Below are 19,957 nucleotides of genomic sequence, written 5' to 3' on the forward strand. Positions count from 1 at the left end.
CTCGATGAGGGACAGCAAAGCAATCCTGTCTTGGAGTGTCCTGAGTGCCCGCACTCGGGACACCACAGCACTCGGTCAGATGGAGCCATGCTGGGCATGCTGGTGCATCTCGTGGGGTCGTTGCCATCAGCCCAGCTGCACTTACTGCAGGCTGCCATCCGAAGGGTCTATCGGGGGGCTGTCAGGATCCAGGAGGCCCTGAGGGAGAGCGTCCACCCCAAGGAGCCCTCAGAGCCACGCAGGTGCTCCCCACTGGGGGCTCGTGCCCCATTCCTCCTTCATGTCCTTCCACTTACCCCTCCCTAGCCCCCCTTCCTGATGTCAAACAAAAGACACATATGTTCAAAAATAGAAACTGGGTTTATTGAACAAAACTGGGGGAGAGGGGATTAACCTCTGGGGAGACTAGGAAAAGGAGGTGGGAGAAGGGAAGAAAGAGGGTAGGAGAGGGGAGGGGAAAATCTGGGAGGAGGGAGTTGGAAGGGGGAAGCAAGGGGAAGATGGGGAGGGGAAGCACAGGGCTCAGGGTTGGGGGTCTCGCAACTTGACTTTCATGCTAACCTGCTCCTGGGTTCACATGTGGCCTTTGGTGGCCAGTCTGGCAGCTATTCTGCCATAGATGGTTGCGTCAATCCTTCTAGTGCAGAGATCATGGACATTGGGGGCACCCCTCCCTCTCCTCCTGCAACCTGAATAAAGTCCATGATTTCCACCCTGGACCAGGAAGGCACCCGCCTTCTCTAGCCCCTGTCAGGCTCCTGTGAGCTGGCAGACTGCTCCTGGGGAGCAGTGGAGGACTGGTTGCCAGTGGCTTGCTGGCTCATGTTTTGGGGCCACTGGATCAGGGGCCCCGGAGGCTACTGCTGGCTCTAGGCTGGCAGGTTTGGAGCTGGTACAGGCACTGTGGCCAGAGTCTACCCCTTTACTGGCTCCGGAGCTGGAGGAGAGGAGAGTAAGTTTTCCTGGTTGTGCCCAGAGTGGCCACCAGGGCTCCCTCGGAGGGCTGGATGTCCCCTATTTCAAATTAAGTGTCTAAACAGCACTTAATTCAAAATAGCTATTTTGAATTTGGCATTACCCCTCATAGAATGAGGTTTACCAAATTTGAATTAAGCTCGCCGCTATTTCAAATTAATTTTGAAATAGCGGTTTACATGTATAGACGCTATTAAAGTTAATTCGAAATAATGGCTGTTATTTCGAATTAACTTTGCAGTGTAGACATACCCTTGAGATCTTCTGGAAAAACTTCTTCCAAAAAAGGGCATCCACACAGCAAAAGTACATCAAAAAAGTGATCTGCTTTTTCGAAAGATAGCGTCCACACTGAATGGAAACTGTCTTGTGGAATGAGGCGTACAGATAGATCGGAATGGCTACGTAGTTCGAACTATCTAACCTGTGCCGCGTGTAGCCGCACGGCACAGGGTTCGCACTAGCCGGCTTTTAAAAATGGTGGAGCCGGCTTTATGCTAATGAAGCCCGGGAAATTCAAATCCCGGGCTTCATTAGCAAGTTCGGTATGCATACATTACCCCCCTAGTTTGAACTAGCGGGGTAGTGTAGACATACCCTTAGTTACATAGTGTAAGGGTTTTCATCAAGGGGAAGTTGACCTTTTGCTTGGATGGCAATACGCGCGAGAGGCCTGGCCAGCAAAGAGCCTGCTTCCACAACCATGTGATCACCTTTAATCCTTCAAGCACGGCAGGCAGAAGAGCCAGAGAGGGCAGTATGTGACCAAGAAGAGAACTGGCAGCATGTAACTTCTAGAAGGGGAAAAAGGCCAACACGGGAATCCCCCGATGCTATAGAGGTAAGCAATCGCTTTCAAGCTCTCTCCACAGGCTCTGCAGTGCTGAAAGCTCTGGAAGGGACCTCACAAGGAAGAAACCAGAAGGGAACACCATCTTCTGGAAAGCATGGAATGCGTAGTCCTACAGATGGGGGTTCCACAGCCACCACGCCCAAAAGGAAACGACGGGTGGTGGTGGACGGGGACTCCCTTCTAAGAGGGACTGAGCCATCCCTCTGCCGTCTGGACCTGGAATCTCGAGAGGTGTGCTGCTTACCAGGAGCTCGCATTCAGGATGTCACTGAGAGGCTTACCAAGCTGATCAAACCTTCGGATCACTACCCCTTCCTGCTTCTCCACGTGGGAACTAATGATACGGCCAAGAATGATCTTGAGCGTGTTACTGCGGATTATGTAGCGCTAGGAAGTAGGATCCAAGAATTTGGAGCGCAAGTGGTATTCTCCTCCATCCTCCCTGTTGAAGGGAAAGGACTGGGCAGGGATCGTCGAATTGAGGACGTAAATGCGTGGTTGCGCAGATGGTGTCGCAGAGAGGGCTTTGGTTTCTTCGACCATGGGACTCTGTTCCGGGCGCAAGGATTGTTAGGAAGAGATGGGATCCACCTAACGAAGAGAGGAAGGAGCATCTTCGCGGGCAGGCTTGCAAACCTAGTGAGGAGGGCTTTAAACTAGGTTCGTCGGGGGACGGTGACCAAAACCCTGAGGGGAGTGGGAAAGTCCGATACCAGGAAGAAATGCAGAGAGGAAGGGGCAAGAAAGGAGGACCCATGTTTCGAATGGAGAAGATAGGACGATCAACTGGTTACCTGAAGTGTTTGTACACTAATGCGAGAAACCTGGGCAACAAACAGGAAGAACTGGAGGCCCTGGCCCAGACCAAGAAATATGATTTAATTGGGATAACAGAGACTTGGTGGGATGACTCGCATGACTGGAGCGCTGTCATGGAAGGGTATAGACTGTTCAGGAACAACAGGCAGGGGAGAAAAGGAGGAGGAGTTGCACTATATGTAAGAGAGCACTACGATTGCTCTGAACTCCAGTGTAAAGAGGGAGAAAAACCTGTTGAGAGTCTATGGGTTAAGTTTAAAGGAGCAAACAACAGCATTGATGTTGTGGTTGGTGTTTGCTACAGGCCACCGAATCAGGTGGATGAGGTAGATGAGGCTTTCTTTGGACAACTGAGCGAAGCTTCCAGATCGCAGGACCTGGTTCTCGTGGGGGACTTTAATCACCCTGACATCTGCTGGGAAACCTATACGGCAGTACACAGGCAATCCAGGAAGTTTTTGGAGAATGTTGGGGATAACTTCTTGACACAGATGCTGAAGGATCCGACCAGGGGCCGTGCGCAGCTTGACCTTCTGCTCACAAACAGGGAGGAACTAATAGGGGAAGTGGAGGTGGGTGACAACCTGGGAAGCAGTGATCATGAGATGGTAGATTTCAGGATCCTGACCAAAGGAAGAAAAGAGAGTAGGAAAATACACAGCTTGGACTTCAAAAAAGCAGATTTTGACTCCCTCCGAGATCTGATGGCAGAATCCCCTGGGATGTTAACATGAAGGGGAAAGGAGTCCAGGACAGCTGGCAGTATTTTAAAGAAGCCTTATTGAAGGCACAGAAAGAAACCATCCCGACGCGTAGCAAGAGAGGCAAACATGGTAGGAGACTGGACTGGCTTACAGGGGAAATCCTTGGTGAACTTAAGCACAAAAAGGAAGCTTACAAAGAGTGGAAACTTGGACAAATGACCAGGGAGGAGTTTAAAGGTATAGCTCGAGAATGCCGGGGGGTTATCAGGAAGGTGAAAGCGCAAATGGAATTGCGACTGGCTAAGGATGTGAAGGATAACAAGAAAGGTTTCTACAGGCATGTTAACAAGAAGAAGGTGATCAGAGAGGGTGTGCGGCCCCTAATGGATGAAGGAGGTAACCTAGTGACAGATGATGTGGGGAAAGCTGAAGTACTCAATGCTTTCTTTGCCTCTGTATTCACGGACAAGGTCGGCTCCTGGACTTCTGCGCCTAGTGACGCAAGAAGGGATGAAGATGGACAGCCCGTGGTGGGTAAAGAACAGGTTAGGAACTATTTAGAAAAGCTAAACGAACATAAATCCATGGGTCCAGACTTAGTGCATCCGAGGGTACTGAGGGAGTTGGCAAATGTCATTGTGGAGCCTTTGGCTATTATCTTTGAAAAGTCGTGGAGATCGGGAGAAATCCCGGGTGACTGGAAAAAGGCAAATGTAGTGCCCATCTTCAAAAAAGGGAAGAAGGATGATCCAGGGAACTATAGGCCGGTCAGTCTTACCTCGGTTCCTGGAAAAATCATGGAAGGGATCCTTAAGGAATCCAATCATGAGGAAAGTGATTAGTCAGCATGGATTCACAAAGGGCAAGTCGTGCCTGACCAATCTGATTAGCTTCTATGATGAGGTAACTGGCTCGGTGGACATGGGGAAGTCAGTGGATGTTATATACCTTGACTTTAGCAAGGCTTTTGATACGGTCTCCCACAATATTCTTGCCAGCAAGTTAAGGGATTGTGGATTGGATAAATGGATGGTAAGATGGATAGAAAGATGGCTAGAAGGCCGGGCCCAGCGGGTAGTGATCAATGGCTCGATGTCAGGATGGCGGTCGGTTTCTAGCGGAGTGCCCCAAAGTTCGGTTCTAGGACCGGTTTTGTTCAGTACGCTGAGGGGAGAGGTAGATACGCTTGAGGGCAGAGATAGGGTACAGAATGACTTAGACAAATTGGAGGATTGGGCCACAAGAAATCTGATGAGGTTCAACAAGGACAAGTATAGAGTCCTACACTTGGGACGGAAGAATCCCAAGCATAGTTACAAGCTGGGGACCAACTGGTTAAGTAGTAGTTCTGCAGAAAAGGACCTGGGGGTTACAGTGGATGAGAAGCTAGATATGAGTCAACAGTGTGCCCTTGTAGCCAAGAAGGCTAATGGCATATTAGGTTGCATTAAGAGGAGCATTGCCAGCAGATCCAGAGATGTCATGATTCCCCTTTATTCGGCTTTGGTGAGGCCACATCTGGAGTATTGTGTCCAGTTCTGGGCCCCCCACTACAAAAAGGATGTGGACGCATTGGAGAGGGTCCAGCGGAGGGCAACCAAAATGATTCCTACTTCAAAGTAAGACCCTCCGGAAAAGGGCACTTTTTCCGGAGGATCGGGGCCAGTGTAGACGCTCTTTTCCGGCTTTTTTAAAAGCCGGAAAAAAGCGGCGGACATTTTTATTTAAATGCCGCGGGGGATATTTAAATCCCCCGCGGATTTCCCTACGACGACTAGTGAAATTTACATGCCCCTTCCGGAAAAGGGGCCAGTGTAGACGTAGCCCAGGTGTTTAACTCTCAGCTTGACAAAGCCCTGGCCGGGTTGATTTAGTTGGACTTGGTCCTGCCTAGAGCAGGGGGCTGGACTTGATGACCTTCTGAGGTCTCTTCCAGTTCTATGATTCTATGATTCTATGATCACACAGGGCACTATAATGGATACTCAAAGTGGCTGAGTAAAAGCCTACAGTGCTTTTCATCCTACTCCAAAGCCCTATGATGTAGAGCAGTGATCACCAAACAGGTGATCTGGATCTACCAGTAGATCTTGAAGCCTCTGACAGGTGATCCTAACTGGTTTGGCCAAGAGGCTATCAAGTGCCAGCACTTCAACTGCCTCTCCCTCCACTGTTGTGCACCTCCTGCTCTTTGCCTTGGAGCTTTCTCTCCTCCCAGTGAGCCTCCTGCTTGCTGTGCAGGGCTGGGGAGGAAAAAGAGGGGCACTAATATCAAGGTGCCCCCTCTCCCACTCTGTGTCCTTTCTCCGCAGAGCAGAGAAGGGGCACAACAGGACTTGGGATGGAGTTTTCTGGCTGCTTTAGGGAGTGGTCCAGGGCCAGGGCAGGGGTGAGCCTGCCATAGACCCACTGTACTAACATCCAGGAGCCACCTAGGTAAGCAGGGCCCAGCTAGATCCCCCATCCTGAAACCTTACCCCAGTCATGAACCCCCTCCTACATCCCTAGCCCCTACCCTAGCCCTGAGCATCCCTGCATCTAACCACTGTCCCAGAGCTTACACCTGGAACCCCCTCCTACTCCCCAACTGCCTGCCCCAAGAACAGCTCAGAGCCCCTTTCACACTCCAGATCCCTCAATCCAAGCCCAGAGCCTGCACCCCAACCCTTTGCTCCAGCCTGGTGAAAGTGAGTGAGGGCAAGAGGGCAAGAGAGGGCAGATGGAGTGAACAGGGGCAGGGCCTCAGAGAAGGGGCAGGAGGGAGGTGGGGCAAGCACATTTATATTTTGAGATAGCTCTTGGATTGCACTTTAAATTCAAAAAGTGATCTTGTGCTTAAAAAGGTTGGAGACCACTAATGTGTTGAGGGGATTGCTTTACAGTTATCTGCAGTGGAGCACCGACAGGGACATCTCTCAAAGAAGAAGAGAAGGTTACTCACATTATGAGCAGTAACTGAAGTTCTTTGAGATGAGAGTACCTGTTGATGCTCCACTGCCTACCCTTCTTCCCTCTGCTTCGGAGTTTAAACCAGGCTCTGAAGTAGAGAAGGAACTGAGAAGTCCAGGTCACACATGATACTTCTTCAACAACCAATGGCATGTGAGGCAAGCACCATGTGTGCACAACCTGTAAGGGCACTGCCATAAAACTCCTCAAGCAAAGGTACAGTGATGCACCAATACTTGGAATGTAGCATCCACAGAAACACTCATCCCAAAGAATTTCAGTTACTGCACAAGGTGAGAAAACTCCTTTTCCTCCTTTTTTGGAAGCTTGAATTTAGGAGCATAATCAGCATATAATTTTGAAATAAGCTCCTAAATTGCTTAATGGTCATTACTGTAATATAATGATTCATTTTGATTTTATGACAAAAGAAAACTATCGTATGCCTACTTGTATTTTTTAAACTACCTCCCCCCACCATATTTCAGGTTGATGAAGATGAGCCCTTATTTCTTAGCCTCATCAATGACCTGTTCCCTGGGCTACAGTTGGACAGTAGTACATATGTTGAACTACAGGCTGCAGTCTCTAATCAGGTTGAAGAGGCAGGATTGATTAATCATCCACCTTGGAATCTTAAGCTTATTCAGGTATAGTACCTTATTTTTCAAAGCCTTCAGACAACCTATAGATCATAATACATGCTCTTGAAATCAGTATGTCAATAATCCTTTTTGCATATCACATTCTCTGCAGCCCATAATGCATAGGATATGCTCCCAGAAATAGTTCTCTCTGGGGGCTCTAGTATTAAACTGTGGCTGTCCTGATTCTTAGCCCGTGGGTTCTCAATCTGTCAAGGAATAGGGATCTGTATATCACAGGGAGTTCTTGCCCCATTTTCATTGACTGGACCCTTGAGCCCGAGGAGCATATGCTCACAATAGAGCCATAGAAGTACTCCATTTCAATCTATTTATACAGGTATAAGAAATCCTTTTCTGCACTCACAAATCTCCAACAATTCAGAGGTGAATGGGTCTGTTCTCTTGTCTCGGGTACCACGGTCAGCTGAACATTGTAACACAGCCCTAGCTGACAACTTCCTCTTTGAGGGTATGTCTACACTACAGCGCTAATTCGAACTAAGCTAATTCGAACTAGTGCATCTAGACTAAAAAATTAGTTCGAATTAGCGTTTTGCTAATTCGAACTAGCATGTTCACACTGAGTGGACCATGAACTGAGCTTAAGGATGGCCGGAAGCAGTGCCGGCAGGGGATCAGATTAGGACTTAGAGTGTGGAGCTGCTGCCTCAGGCTAGCCGAGGGCTGCGCTTAAAGGGTCCCGACCCCCACCCCGGACAGAGAGTTCTCAGGGGTTCCCCACTTGCAAAGCAGTACTGGCTTGGAGTGCCCTGAGTGTCCACACTCGGCACATCACAGCACTCGGCCATCGGCCCGGCTGCACTTGCCACAGGCTGCCATCTGGGGGGGTGTGTGGTCAATCAAGGGGCTTCAGGAGAGCTTCCACCCCGAAAAGCCCGCAGAGCCACCCCAGTCCTCCCCATCGGGGGCTCGTACCCCATTCCTCCCTCACCTCCTTCCACTTACCCCTCCCTAGCCCCCCTTCCTGATGTACAAAATAAAGGACACGTGTGTTCAAAAATAGAAACTCTCTTTATTGAAGAAAACTCGGGGAGACTGGGAAAAGGAGGTGGGAGAGGGGAAGAGAGACGGTGGGAGAGGGGAGGGCAACTACAATATCAGGGGTTTGGAACAGGTCCCATATGAAGAGAGGCTAAAGAGACTGGGACTTTTCAGCTTAGAAAAGAGGAGACTGAGGGGGGATATGATAGAGGTCTATAAAAGCATGAGTGGTGGGGAGAGGGTGCATAAAGAAAAGTTATTCATTAGTTCCCATAATAGAAGGACTAGAGGACACCAAATGAAAGGAATGGGTAGCAGCCTTCAAACTAATAACAGAAAGTTCTTCTTCAAAAAGCAAATAGTCAACCTGTGGAACTCCTTGCTGCAGGAAGCTGTGAAGGCTAGAACTAGAACAGAGTTTAAAGAGAAGTGAGATAAAATCATGGAGGTTGGGTCCATGGAGTGGTATTAGCCAGGGGGTAGAAATGGTGTCCCTGGCCTCTGTTTGTGGAAGGCTGGAGATAGATGGCATGAGACAAATGGCTTGGTCATTGTCTTCAGTCCATCCCCTCCAGGGTCCCTAGTGTTGGCTACTGGGCTAGATGGACCTTTGGTCTGACCCAGTACGGCCATTCTAAGCTGAGGGCTCAGGGTCGGGGGTCTCAGTGGACCCCCTTGATTTTCATGCACTCCTGCTCCTGGGTGGCCAGGCTGGCAGCTATCCTGCCCTAAACGGCTACTTTCCTGTGCCTATTGTGGAGGTCGTGGATGAGGTCCACAATCTCCGCACTAGACCAGGCGGGCGCCCGCCTCTTGCGGATCCGGGCAGGCTCCCGGGAGCCGCCAGCCTGGTCCCGGGAAGAGGCGGAGGGCTGGGTGGCAGCGGGTGGCTGGCTCGAGCCGTGCTAGGTGCAGGTCTGCTGGCTGGGTGCTGGCAGGCTTGCACCTGGCACGGGCACTGTAGCCAGCCCATGCCCCTTTAAGGGCTCCGGGGCCGGGAGGGGGACAGACGAGTTTCCCTGGTGGTGCCCAGAGTGGCCACCAGGGAAAGCTGGGGAGGGCTAGCCTCCCACTAGTTCGAATTAAGGGGCTACACAAAATGAGGTACCTAGTTCGAACTAAGCGCTCCGTTAGTTCGAATTAAATTCGAACTAGAGGAGTGCTAGTGTAGCGCCTATCAAAGTTAATTTGAACTAACGTCCGTTAGTTCAAATTAACTTTGTAGTGTAGACATACCCTGACTTACTTCTAGATCTTCTGCAACAACAACGATAGTATGGGTGATGTGCAAAGGTGAAAGTAAGCCAGTGTTCCCTGGTGTGGCTCACTGGTAAGAGATTGGTCCCCAGAGTATGGGGCTCTTGATGTTGGTGACCCCGATACACTAGTGGGCCTGAGCCAACACCCATAGCCCTCCTTGGCTGGTGTAGCCATAGCGCTCCCAGGCTTCAGTGCCGGCACTGGAGCAGCTGGATTGCATGGTTCCTACCACACTGGGGAGCACCAACGATCCAACAGCATGGTCAGAAGAGAGATTAAAGAGAATAGAGATTAGAAAGACTTGTATTTTTCAGTTTAGAAAAGAGGCGACTAAGGGCGTCTATGGTAGAGGTCTAAAATAATGACTGACATGGAAAAAGTGAATAAGCAAAACTTATTTACTTATTCCCACAATATCAGAACTAGGGGTCAACAAATGAAATTAATAGGCAGCAGGTTTAAAACAAACAAAAGTTTTTCTCTACTCAGCACAGTCAACCTGTGGAACTCCTTGCCAGAGGATGTAGTGAAGACTAGGACTTTAACAGGGTTCAAAAAAAAGCTAGATAGATTCATGGAAGTTAGGTCCACCAATGGCTATTAGCAGGGCTCACCGAACCACGGTGAGCCCCACTCGCCAGCCGCGCTGTCTGGTGATCTGCGCATGCACAGATCGTTCTGCACATGCGCAGATTGCCTGAACCCGGCTCTTCCGTGTTACAGGCAGTCTTCTTTCCAGAAGCATACTGAGGCTAGAATGGCCAGCCTGCAGCTGGGACTTGGACCAACTGGGCGGCATGTGTGTGGGGGGACTTAGGCTTTATTCCTGGTGCTCTGGTGCTAAGGGGTGTGTCTGACAAAACCATGACCATTCAGCACTTGGGTTGCACAGTACTGGGACCATGGTTCACATTGTTTTGGGCTTGGTCTGTGGTGCCTCAGGCTTCAGGAGGACTGGAGGTACTGGGAGTGCCCATGCTGTCCTCAGGAGGAATGGGTAACTGGGCTGTGATAGCTGGGAACTATATAGCCACCCACCTAGTGCTTGGGCTTCCCAACAGTGGGGCTATAGCACCCAGCACTCCAGGACTGGGGCCACAGCACTCTGAGGCTGTAGTACCCTGTCCTCGGTGTGACTGGTAGTGCTGGGGCTGTGCCTGCCCTATGTTTGGGGGCGGTGCATTGGAGAATCGCTGGAATACTGTGCTTAGGAGACTGGAATTGTTGAGGTTGTCCTCCCTGTGCTTGGAAGTGCTGGGGCTGAGGGCGCCACATCTACAGCTCAGATTCTGGGGCTGCCTGTCCAGGACTTGGCAAGAACTGGGGCCACTGAGGTTGCTCATCCTGTGCTCAGGGGGCTGTGGGGACTGGGGCCTCAGTGCCCAGTTTTCTGTGAATGCTATGGTAGTGTGGCCAGGGGGAAGAGGGGCAGTGTGGCCTTTGACAGAAGGGGTAGGCCTAGGGGCAGCTCACATGCTATCCATGACCAATAGTTTGCTTGCTCCGAACTATTTCTATGTCAGCTTTAATGTTATCGTTTTGGGGGCAGTTTTGTGCAGACTTTACTGTCCCTTTCTCTTCCTCCTCTTCTGTATCCTATAAATAGCAGTCTGTTGGTGGCAGCCACTTTAGTAGCTCCCTGCTGGACTCCTTTGTTTCTTCCCCTAGGCATGGCAGAGCTTTTCTACAAATACCAGGCTAATAAAAACATTGATCTGTGTGAGGCAGGAATTCATTCTTTGCTTAATTTTCAGTAAAAACAGATATCTGCCCTTTTTTCTGTCTGGAAAGAAACTTTGTTTCTCCCTTTGTTTTGTTACAGACTTTAAAGCATGATATCAGTGAGTATTCATAATTCCTCATATAGTATAAATATACTCTACAGTAATATTGATCACCACAAAAACATACCTGATATATTTTTATAATACAGTAATATTGTACATGATCAGTGGATGCAATTTCTTATAATTTAAGATTCAGGTTCCTGCAAGAGGATAATCTCCACTATTTGATATGTTGATGGCCCTGTTTATCATTTCTGTAAATGTGGCTTCTTTGTCTCTGCCTGACACCACACTGGTGAGCCAAACAAATACACATTCCATTGTCTAGGGCAGGCTGGGCTTACGTATTGTTTCCTGAACAGAATTCTAATGCACATCTATAACTCTCTGTACACATCTTAAACAGGAATAATAACTCACTGATCATTATTAATTTTACAATGATATATTACATGCTACCTTTTGGGAATATAACTTGACAAGTGTGTTAGGTATAGTAAGTATGTCAGTCCTGGCACAAGTTGCTGACATAGAGTAGTGAATCACCTGTGAGCTTCTGTGTCATAACAGGCTCTCTCCTGTTTGTGAGAACAATTGTGTATGATGATGGCAGACAGGGCTTCAAAATGAAACAGTGCCTCTACTACCCATGTAGCATATCAAGGGGGATCTACAAACTCATAACAGAGAAATGATCTGTTTGTCCACCCTCTTCACAAAAGTATCAGAGGAAAGGCAGCAGGCTCTGCCTTCTTTGGGGGGAAAGCCTAGAATCACAGATCAGATGGCAAAGCCAGTAGTGGTATCACCACTAACAAGGGCTTATTATGAAAAAGAATGAATGTGCTTCTGACAAGATCTAAATCTAGCAAGCAGTGTTTGCTGTTTCCAGAAGAGTGGCCTTAATTGACCACACACAAAAGGGTGAAAGAGATAATGAGCTGCCAATGGAGAGGTTCCAGAAAATCTAAAATCTGATATTTGTGTTCATCAGAAACACAAAGGCATCCCTAGCATAGTATCTCCAACTACTGGGACATCCAGTTTTGTGGATAGGATTCACCCCTTGAGCAAGGTACTATATTTGGTGTTCACAGGCTTTTATCCTGAAAGTATGGATCCAGTCATTAAAACATATGAAGTATCACTGTTGGTTCCAACAATGGTATTGTCAGCCGACGGTCAGGGCAGTGTGTGTGGGTATGTCTCCTAAGTCTTTGACTGCTAAGACACGAAGTCTCGTCGCAGCGGGCAGCCCAGAAGGCTGAAAGGAGCCCCGAAAGTTTTTAACGTCCGTGACTTTACTGCTAGGACCACAGTCCCTTCGCAGAGGGTAGCCAAACAGGCTAACAGACGCCCCAGTGTGTAGGAAGAGCTTATTACACCTTAGATTTTAACTGCTAGAACACAAAGTTCCTTCGCAGCGGGCAGCCTGGGAAAGGCTGGAAAGGTGCCCCAACGGATCTTGTCACCTGGGAGTGACACAGATCCAAACGCCCAAGCTCTCCCTATGTCTGTCCCTTTATGACCGGCTGAAGTTCTTTTAAATTGTGCTTTGTTCTATTACAGCAACTGAAGGAGTCAGCTTAAAACTTAAACAGTTACAGGTTTATTAAAGGAACTTATAAATCATATGGTTACAATGGCTATTGCTCTATTTCATAATTATTAGCAAAATATAGATCTTAAAATGGTTACAGGAAAAAGGTAAAGATAGAAAATAGAAATAATGGTACCAAATGACAGCTTAATCTTTAAAGAGCTCTAACTCTATGTATATATACTTAAACAAAGGACCACATCCAGGTACAATTTTTACCCCCTTCTGTGCCTCTCGACTCCAGCGTGTCAGGCCAGGGCCAGTCTCTCAATTCCTCGGAATGACAAATACGAGGTGGGCGTCCCCTCTGGAACCTCGGGAGGTCAAACACCAAACCCGACCAGCAGATAAATGATAGATTGACACACAAAGTCAGTGTGCTGCTGGACTCATCTTTATACCCCTGGGGGCCCGTATTCTCTTTCTTATCTTAAGAGGCCAAATTTTACTGGTCTGTTTTGTGGCGCCAGTTCTTATAAGCAAGTTTCAAGTTAATTTACACTTGTAAGAGAGGAAGATAGATAATTAGGACTGCCGGATGTTCTTGTTGGACAGGAGATTCCTCCCCCCGCGGACGGTTATGTGTTCGTATCAATATGGGTTAAGTCAAGGACACGATGTACAGCCTCTTGGTCAACAATTAGTTTGACCACCCTCCTATCTCTGCTTACAGTTGGTCACGGTCACTGAGCCAGCATATCTAAACCTCCTGCTCCAAGGTTTTCAAAGAATATGCTGTTTTCCTGCTCTTATGTGCCCTGCATGGTTTCAAGCAGACAAAGATGGATGTTAAAATGGGGGTTCACGTCTGGCTACATTCAACTGAGAGACAATCCCAGAGAATGCCCACAAGGATCTCCCCTATGCCTTTGACATGTACAGATACTCAAAACAGGCTATTGGGGAGAAGAGCACACCTGGGAAACCGAATTGCATAAAGGCAATTGGAGCTCCATTGAAAGGAATAAGACCATAAAACTCTATTCTCCATATAGCATATCAAGCTGGCCATATGAGAGTTTCAGAGCTATCATAAAGGCCCAGGATGTTTTGGCCCAGTTGAACAACTTTACCAGTGTGGTACATTTCAGTAATCGGGAGGAAATCTAAGCTCTGCTTTATGTTTGGTACCAATCAAGATAATCATAGAATCCTAGGACTGAAAGAGACCTCGGGAGGTCATCGAGTCCAGCCCCCTGCCCAAAGCAGGACCAATGCCAAATAAATCATCTCAGCCAGCTCTTTGTCAAGTTGAGACTTTAAAACCTTTTGTGATGGAGATTCCACCACCTCCCTAGGTAACCCATTCCAGTACTTCACTACCCTCCTAGTGAAATACTTTTTCCTAATAACCAACCTACACCTCCCCCAGTGTAACTTGAGACCATTGCGCCTCGTTCTGCCATCCGTCACTACTGAGAACAGCCTCTCTCCATCCTCTTTGGAACCTCCCTGCAGGAAGTTGAAAGCTGCTATCAAATCCCACCTCACTCTTCTCTTCTGCAGACTAAATAAGCCCAAATCTCTCAGCTTCTCCTCGTAGGTCAAGTGCTCCAGCTCCTTAACCATTTTGGTTGCCCTCTGCTGGACCCTCTCCAATGCGTCCACATACTTTCTGTAGTGGGGGCCCCAGAATCAGGTGCAATATTCCAGATGTGGCCTCACTAGTGCTAAATAAAGGGGACTATAATAATAGACTGTGCAGAAAAGATTTTTTCTTTCATAACAGCAATATACATCAAATGAGAATTGAACCAGAAGACAATCTGACTCAGCAAACAGCAACTCAGAATTGTGTCTGAATCAGGAAGTCTTGAATCTGATCTCACAGAAGTATGGCCTTCTAGCAGCCAACCTGTTTACCCATCACAAGAATAGAAAACTGCCAAAGAATTTCCCCTGAAAAGCAGATCTCAGATCACTTTTGACAGATAATCTCTCTCACAGGTTCTGCTTTTCACTTCTACATTTTTACTTCTTACACTTCTAAGGAAGAGGATTCAGGAGATAAGGTGAGAAGAAAGTAAGGTTCTATCTCCACACGAGGGGCAAGTCTACACTATGAGATAAGGTTGACTCTAATATGGTTGATTTCTGGGCACCCAATTTTGTGAAGTTGAGGTTCTGTGTCCTCACTATAGGGAAGAATGTAATGTAGTCTGAGGAGCCTACCATCGACTCAGAGACTGATGAGCCATGGGTAACTTTGCAATCTGGACTATGCTCCTGTGACCAAAATTGTGCAAAGGATGGTTATTGGCTCATATTATCAGCATCCTATAATGTGCTTAACTAGTCTGTCCCCAACTTGTGTGAGATTAATGAGAGGCACTGTGCTCACACCTTTTTGTGCCCTGGTTGCCTGTATAGACACCATAGCAACGTGAACATGAAGTCCGCTTTGTAACAAACCATTATTATGCTGATGTGTGTGGTGGTATGCCTAATGGTGCAGTACTTGGTGAGAGTACACGTCACTCTGCCAGGAAAAGGAGGAGGACAAATCTCAGCATGGCATGGAGTTGCTGCTCATGCAAGTCCTGGCGCTGATGCTAGCACAGCTTCCAGTAAATCCTGTGGACATAGTACAACACCACTTCTGGCACCATGATACAAGCTCAGACTGATGGGATTGCATTGTGATACAGAGATGGGGCTCTCAGCAGTGGCTGCAAAACTTCTGAATGTTTCAAAAATTCTTGAAACTTTGTGAATGGTTTTCCCCTGAGCTGAGGTGCCAGAATACCTGAATAAAACCCACTATGACCATGGAGAAGTGTGTGGCAATAACCCTATCAAAGCTTGCAATGCCAGACAGCTACTTTTCAGTGCAGAATCAGTTGGGAGTGAGGAAATCTACAGTGGAGGTTGTTCTCATACAAGTAGCCAAAATGATCAACAGCATTCTGCTACAGGGGGTGGTGACTCTGAGAAATGAGGATACTCTAGTGGATGGCTTTGCAGCAATGGGGTTCCCTAACTGTGATGGAGCGATAGATGGAACACAGATCCCCATTGTGGTCCCCGACCACCTTGCCATGGAGTACATAAACTGCAAGGGGTACTTCTCCACGACGCTGCAGGTGCTGGTGGATCACAAGGTCTGTTTTACTGACATCAATGTGAGATGGTCAGGCAAGGTGTATGATGCACACATCTTTATGAACTCCTGCCTCTTCTGAAAGATGCAAAGTGGCACTTTTTTCCTAGACAGGAAAATCAGAATCGTAGAGCTGAAAATACCTATTGTGATCTTTGGTGACCCACCTTACCTCTTGGTCCCATGGCTCATGAAGCTGTACACAGACAGCCTGGACACCAGCAAGGAGGAGTTTAACAACAGACTGAGCAAGTGCAGAATGATGATGGAATGTGCATTTAGATGTTTAAAGGGTAGGTTTAGGAGTCTCCTGATTCAGTTGAACCTCTGCCAAAGCCAGGGGCGGCCCATCTGCTCGTAGTAGTAGCATCTTTGAGGTGCTGCACTAAGCCATCTGCTCACTGCCTTCGCTTTGTGGTAGGATTGCCTTAGCTCCTTGATTTGACTCAGCACAGCTGGGGTCCCTGGAATAGCTTTTAGCCACCAGGAAGCTTGTGATCTTCATCTAAATGTCCACATTCCTCTTGTTGGTTCAGAGCTTGGACGGAATGGTTTCATCTCCCTATGCCTCGATGAGCCCCACGTCTCTTTTCACCCTTAGGAACTGGAGCCCGTGGGAGCATAAGTATTCATCTCAGTGTTTGCATTTGTCAAAGTCATGTCCATCTGTGGTGCGATGTGCTGCTCACGCTGAGAAGTGCTCACAATGCTGGCCACACAGCAAATACTATTCAAATTTACCAGGCCTTTTTCTGCTCACCTGGAGGTGCAAGTTCTGACCACAGCAGTCAGAGTAGAAAACTGCGGAAGGCAATAGCTTCGACTTTTGCCAGTTCTGTGTCCACCCTATTATAAAGGCAACCATGCAAGGTTGGGAATACCATTTCTTCTTGTGAAAAGCTGGAGTACTGAAATCAACTTCAGTTGCCTTTAAAGTTGAGGCAACAGGCTTGGTAGCATTTAGAAAAAAATGACCATATGTGAGTAAATTTGATGTAAAGTGCTAGTGTAGACTAGGCCAAGCTGAGGAAATCATGTTATTTGGATCTGGTAGACTTGGCAATGGAATCTCCACTGTATCTGTCCATCACCAAGGTACTATCTTCCAGCCAGACCCAAACCATTTCCAATTAACAGCATGGCTATTGAAAGGTGGTGATTGCCAAAATAACTGGAATTGTACTGTCTTCCAAATTATTTTGGATACTAACGGACTACTCCTTTATCTGATCTAGATTTGGCTCAGAGTATCAAGAAAACAAAAATTCTGGTATTCCAGATAATCTGGATTTTTTTCATGATGGTGTGAACAAGGAGCTCCAGCTCAACACCATTGCCAGGTGTCAGACTCATGTAGCATCTTCATGTGCAGGATCCTCTGGTTCTTTGGCAGAGGAATCTCAAATTTTCAGATTTCTGATATCAATCAGACTCTCTAGACCTGCAGTCAGAGCAGTCTTTTCTAAATGATACCTACAAGTGTTTTTGTTGTTGTTGCTATCATGCCTCCTAGATGAGTTAAGGAGCTGGCAGCTTTATCCATGCAGGAACCTAAAATTATGACAAAGGGGTAAAGACCCCAAGATCTTTCTTGCTAAAAGTGAATGCATCTTTCCATACAACTCAAAGTCAGGATGACTTTCCCTTATTCTGTCAATTTCTATTGTAATTCTGTCTGTTTCTGTACAGCATTGTATAGAAAAACTATGGCATACTCTGGGTGTTCTTAGACTAAAGATATGCCTCAGCCACACCACTTTACAAGAAGATGCTTTCTTTTATCCAACATGCCAAGTGCTCTGAGTATCCAAATTGTCTCTTTTCTTCCCAACTCACATAATTCACTACTCACTGCTTTTCATTTGTGTCAGACTGCTGGGGATAGAGTTGATAGCTTCTTGCCTAATAATTTCCCCTCTATCAATAACATCCCCCATAATTAAGTCTATTGTGGTAATTTCTTCTTTTTTTTTGGAATATGAGTTATTGTTGAGGGGTGGCAAGTAATGTTTCTCTAAGCTGAGCACTTATGTGGAGAGGTTCAAATGATGCCCAGCTGATTAGCAGAGCTCCCACAATAACCAGAACCAGCAGTATGTGTTTCTCCTGGTGGTGCACATCTGCACATACTTTGGTGCACATAACCCAATTTATTCCTTACATGGATGGAAAAGCTTAGAGGGAACACTGGCGGCAAGCACTTGGAGGCCCTTTGGCTTGATTCTTTCGGTTGAATGATCTCACCACTCCCAAGGCTATTTACAGCATGGCCTTATGGCTTCAGTCAATATAAACACCCTTTTAATCAGGGTGTTATGGCCCCCGTGGCCTTGATCAAATGTCCACCCCTATGGTCAGGGTATTACAGCCTAGTGGCCTCAGTCCACATACACAAGTCCCCCTCTTCAGAGTAATACCGCCCAGTGGCCTCAATCCCCATATACAAATCACCCCTCTTCAGGGTAATATGGCCCAATGGCCTCAGTCCATATACATAAGTTCCCCCTGTGATGGACCCCCTCATTCTTCATGAAATAGACTTATGGACTCAGATTGCCTAACTCAAAGGTGCAATGGAGAAATTACCTCATATAACCTATCAATCTTCATGTCATAATATGCTGGATCTGTATATCTTATTCTATTGTATGTATTATTATTGAGTGTAAAATTAGACACATGGACTATGGAATACTTTCTGGCCTTAAATGTGCAAAGGAAAGCCATTAAGGCTGTTTCCAGTGCTGGGATGACTTAATGTCTGAGTAATCATATGCAAATAGCTTTTGTCCATAAGTCTTAGCAGTGATTGGTCTTAGGAAGTCACATGACCTTCCTAAATGATAGTGACTGGCCATGCAACTTCCCATGCAAAAGTGGGAATCTTTACAGCATTAGGAAACTAGCAGCTCTTTGTCCTGGGGCTGGCTGACACACCTGAGGGAAGGAACCAAAGACCCCTAGGGTGAGGAACAGCCCTGGTTTGAATGCTTAGCTGGAAAAGAAACAGTTTTAGGGGTGAGCTTGTAGTAAGTTTGTACTGAGGTTTTAGTATAGAATTAGCTAAGTATTTTCTGTTATTTTGAATTTGTAATCTACTTTGCTCTGACCATTCTCACTTATTACCACTTAAATCCTACTGCTTATACTTAATAAGATCACTTTTATTTTCTATCAAGACCAGGGTAAATAATTGTTACCTGGGGGACGGGGAATCAGTGTGTACATTCCCTCTTCCATTAAAAGGGGCTTACCAAAACAATTCATTTGGGGAGTAGTATCCCAGGAAGCTGGGCCCTAAACTGCATTTTCCTTGGACCTGAAGAGATTCAGTGTCTATACTGCTCCTCTGGGGGGCATTGACCTCAGCTCTGTGCCTTGGCTGGGGGAGACCAGGGAGCTGGCACAGGAAGACAGGGTGGTGAGGAGCCCCAGAGAGCAGCAAGGTGTGTGTCAGTGGCTTTGTCAGTGCCTTGGGAATCAACCCCAAGGGGTCTTCTGTGATGGTAACCCATCACATCCCTTCTTCAGGGTAATATGGCCCCCATGGTCTTAGGCCATGTATAAGCCCCTTTAATTAGGGTATTATGGCCCTGTGGCCTAAGTCCATACAGCCTTGGTAAAGCTCCTCCCCACATGGGTGTATGTAAATAGGGGATAGGGGAACCCAGGCCCTCCCTTTCCACCAGGTCCCAGCCTAGGCCCCTATTGGCAGAGGCACGGTCCATTGTTCGCTCAGCGGGGAATCCTGCCGCAACACACTGAGTGCTCAGGGTACAATTCCCCTCCCTGGGCTACTTCCTACTGGTACTTGGCTTACGTCTTCTCTGTATGCTCACTCTCAATCTGCAGCTTCTCTGGTAGCAGCTCCCAGCACAGCTGCCACGCCGTGGTCTGGCTGTGCTCCCGCTCCTACTCCTGCTCCCTCAGTGCCTCCTTCCCCTTTAGCAGTCAGTCCTGACTGAGCTGCCCCAGAGGCTTTTATAGTCAGTCTCCAGTTGGAGCATGCCCAGCAGGGCTGTGCGGATGGGGCTCTCTCTGCCAGCGGGGCCAGTGTTACTGCATCAGCTTCATTGCAGGTTTGATACATTCCATCTCAGTTATGTATATAGTTAAAATTTAATAGAATTTTATGTTAATAATTTGCTTAACTGACAGTTACATGAGTATTTTCACAGCTTGGGGATAACTCTCCAAGAGCCCTTGGGAGCAAAACTGTACCACTACCAAATTCCACAATGGAAAGGTATAGGCCATTCAT

The 19,957-nt window shown here is 47.4% G+C and overlaps 1 protein-coding gene across 1 annotated transcript in view; it reads left to right on the top strand.

Moving 5' to 3' along the window:
* Positions 1-19,957, top strand: part of DNAH8 (dynein axonemal heavy chain 8) — a 611,430-nt gene that overhangs the window by 391,747 nt on the left and 199,726 nt on the right. The window contains exon 49 of the mRNA XM_025186355.3: positions 6,789-6,950. Within this exon, the coding sequence (XP_025042140.3) occupies positions 6,789-6,950 (162 nt within the window). The remainder of the gene's footprint in view (positions 1-6,788; positions 6,951-19,957) is intronic.

Source organism: Pelodiscus sinensis, chromosome 3 (genome assembly GCF_052426305.1).
Source record: "Pelodiscus sinensis isolate ZL-2025 chromosome 3, ASM5242630v1, whole genome shotgun sequence".
NCBI lineage: Eukaryota > Metazoa > Chordata > Testudines > Trionychidae > Pelodiscus > Pelodiscus sinensis.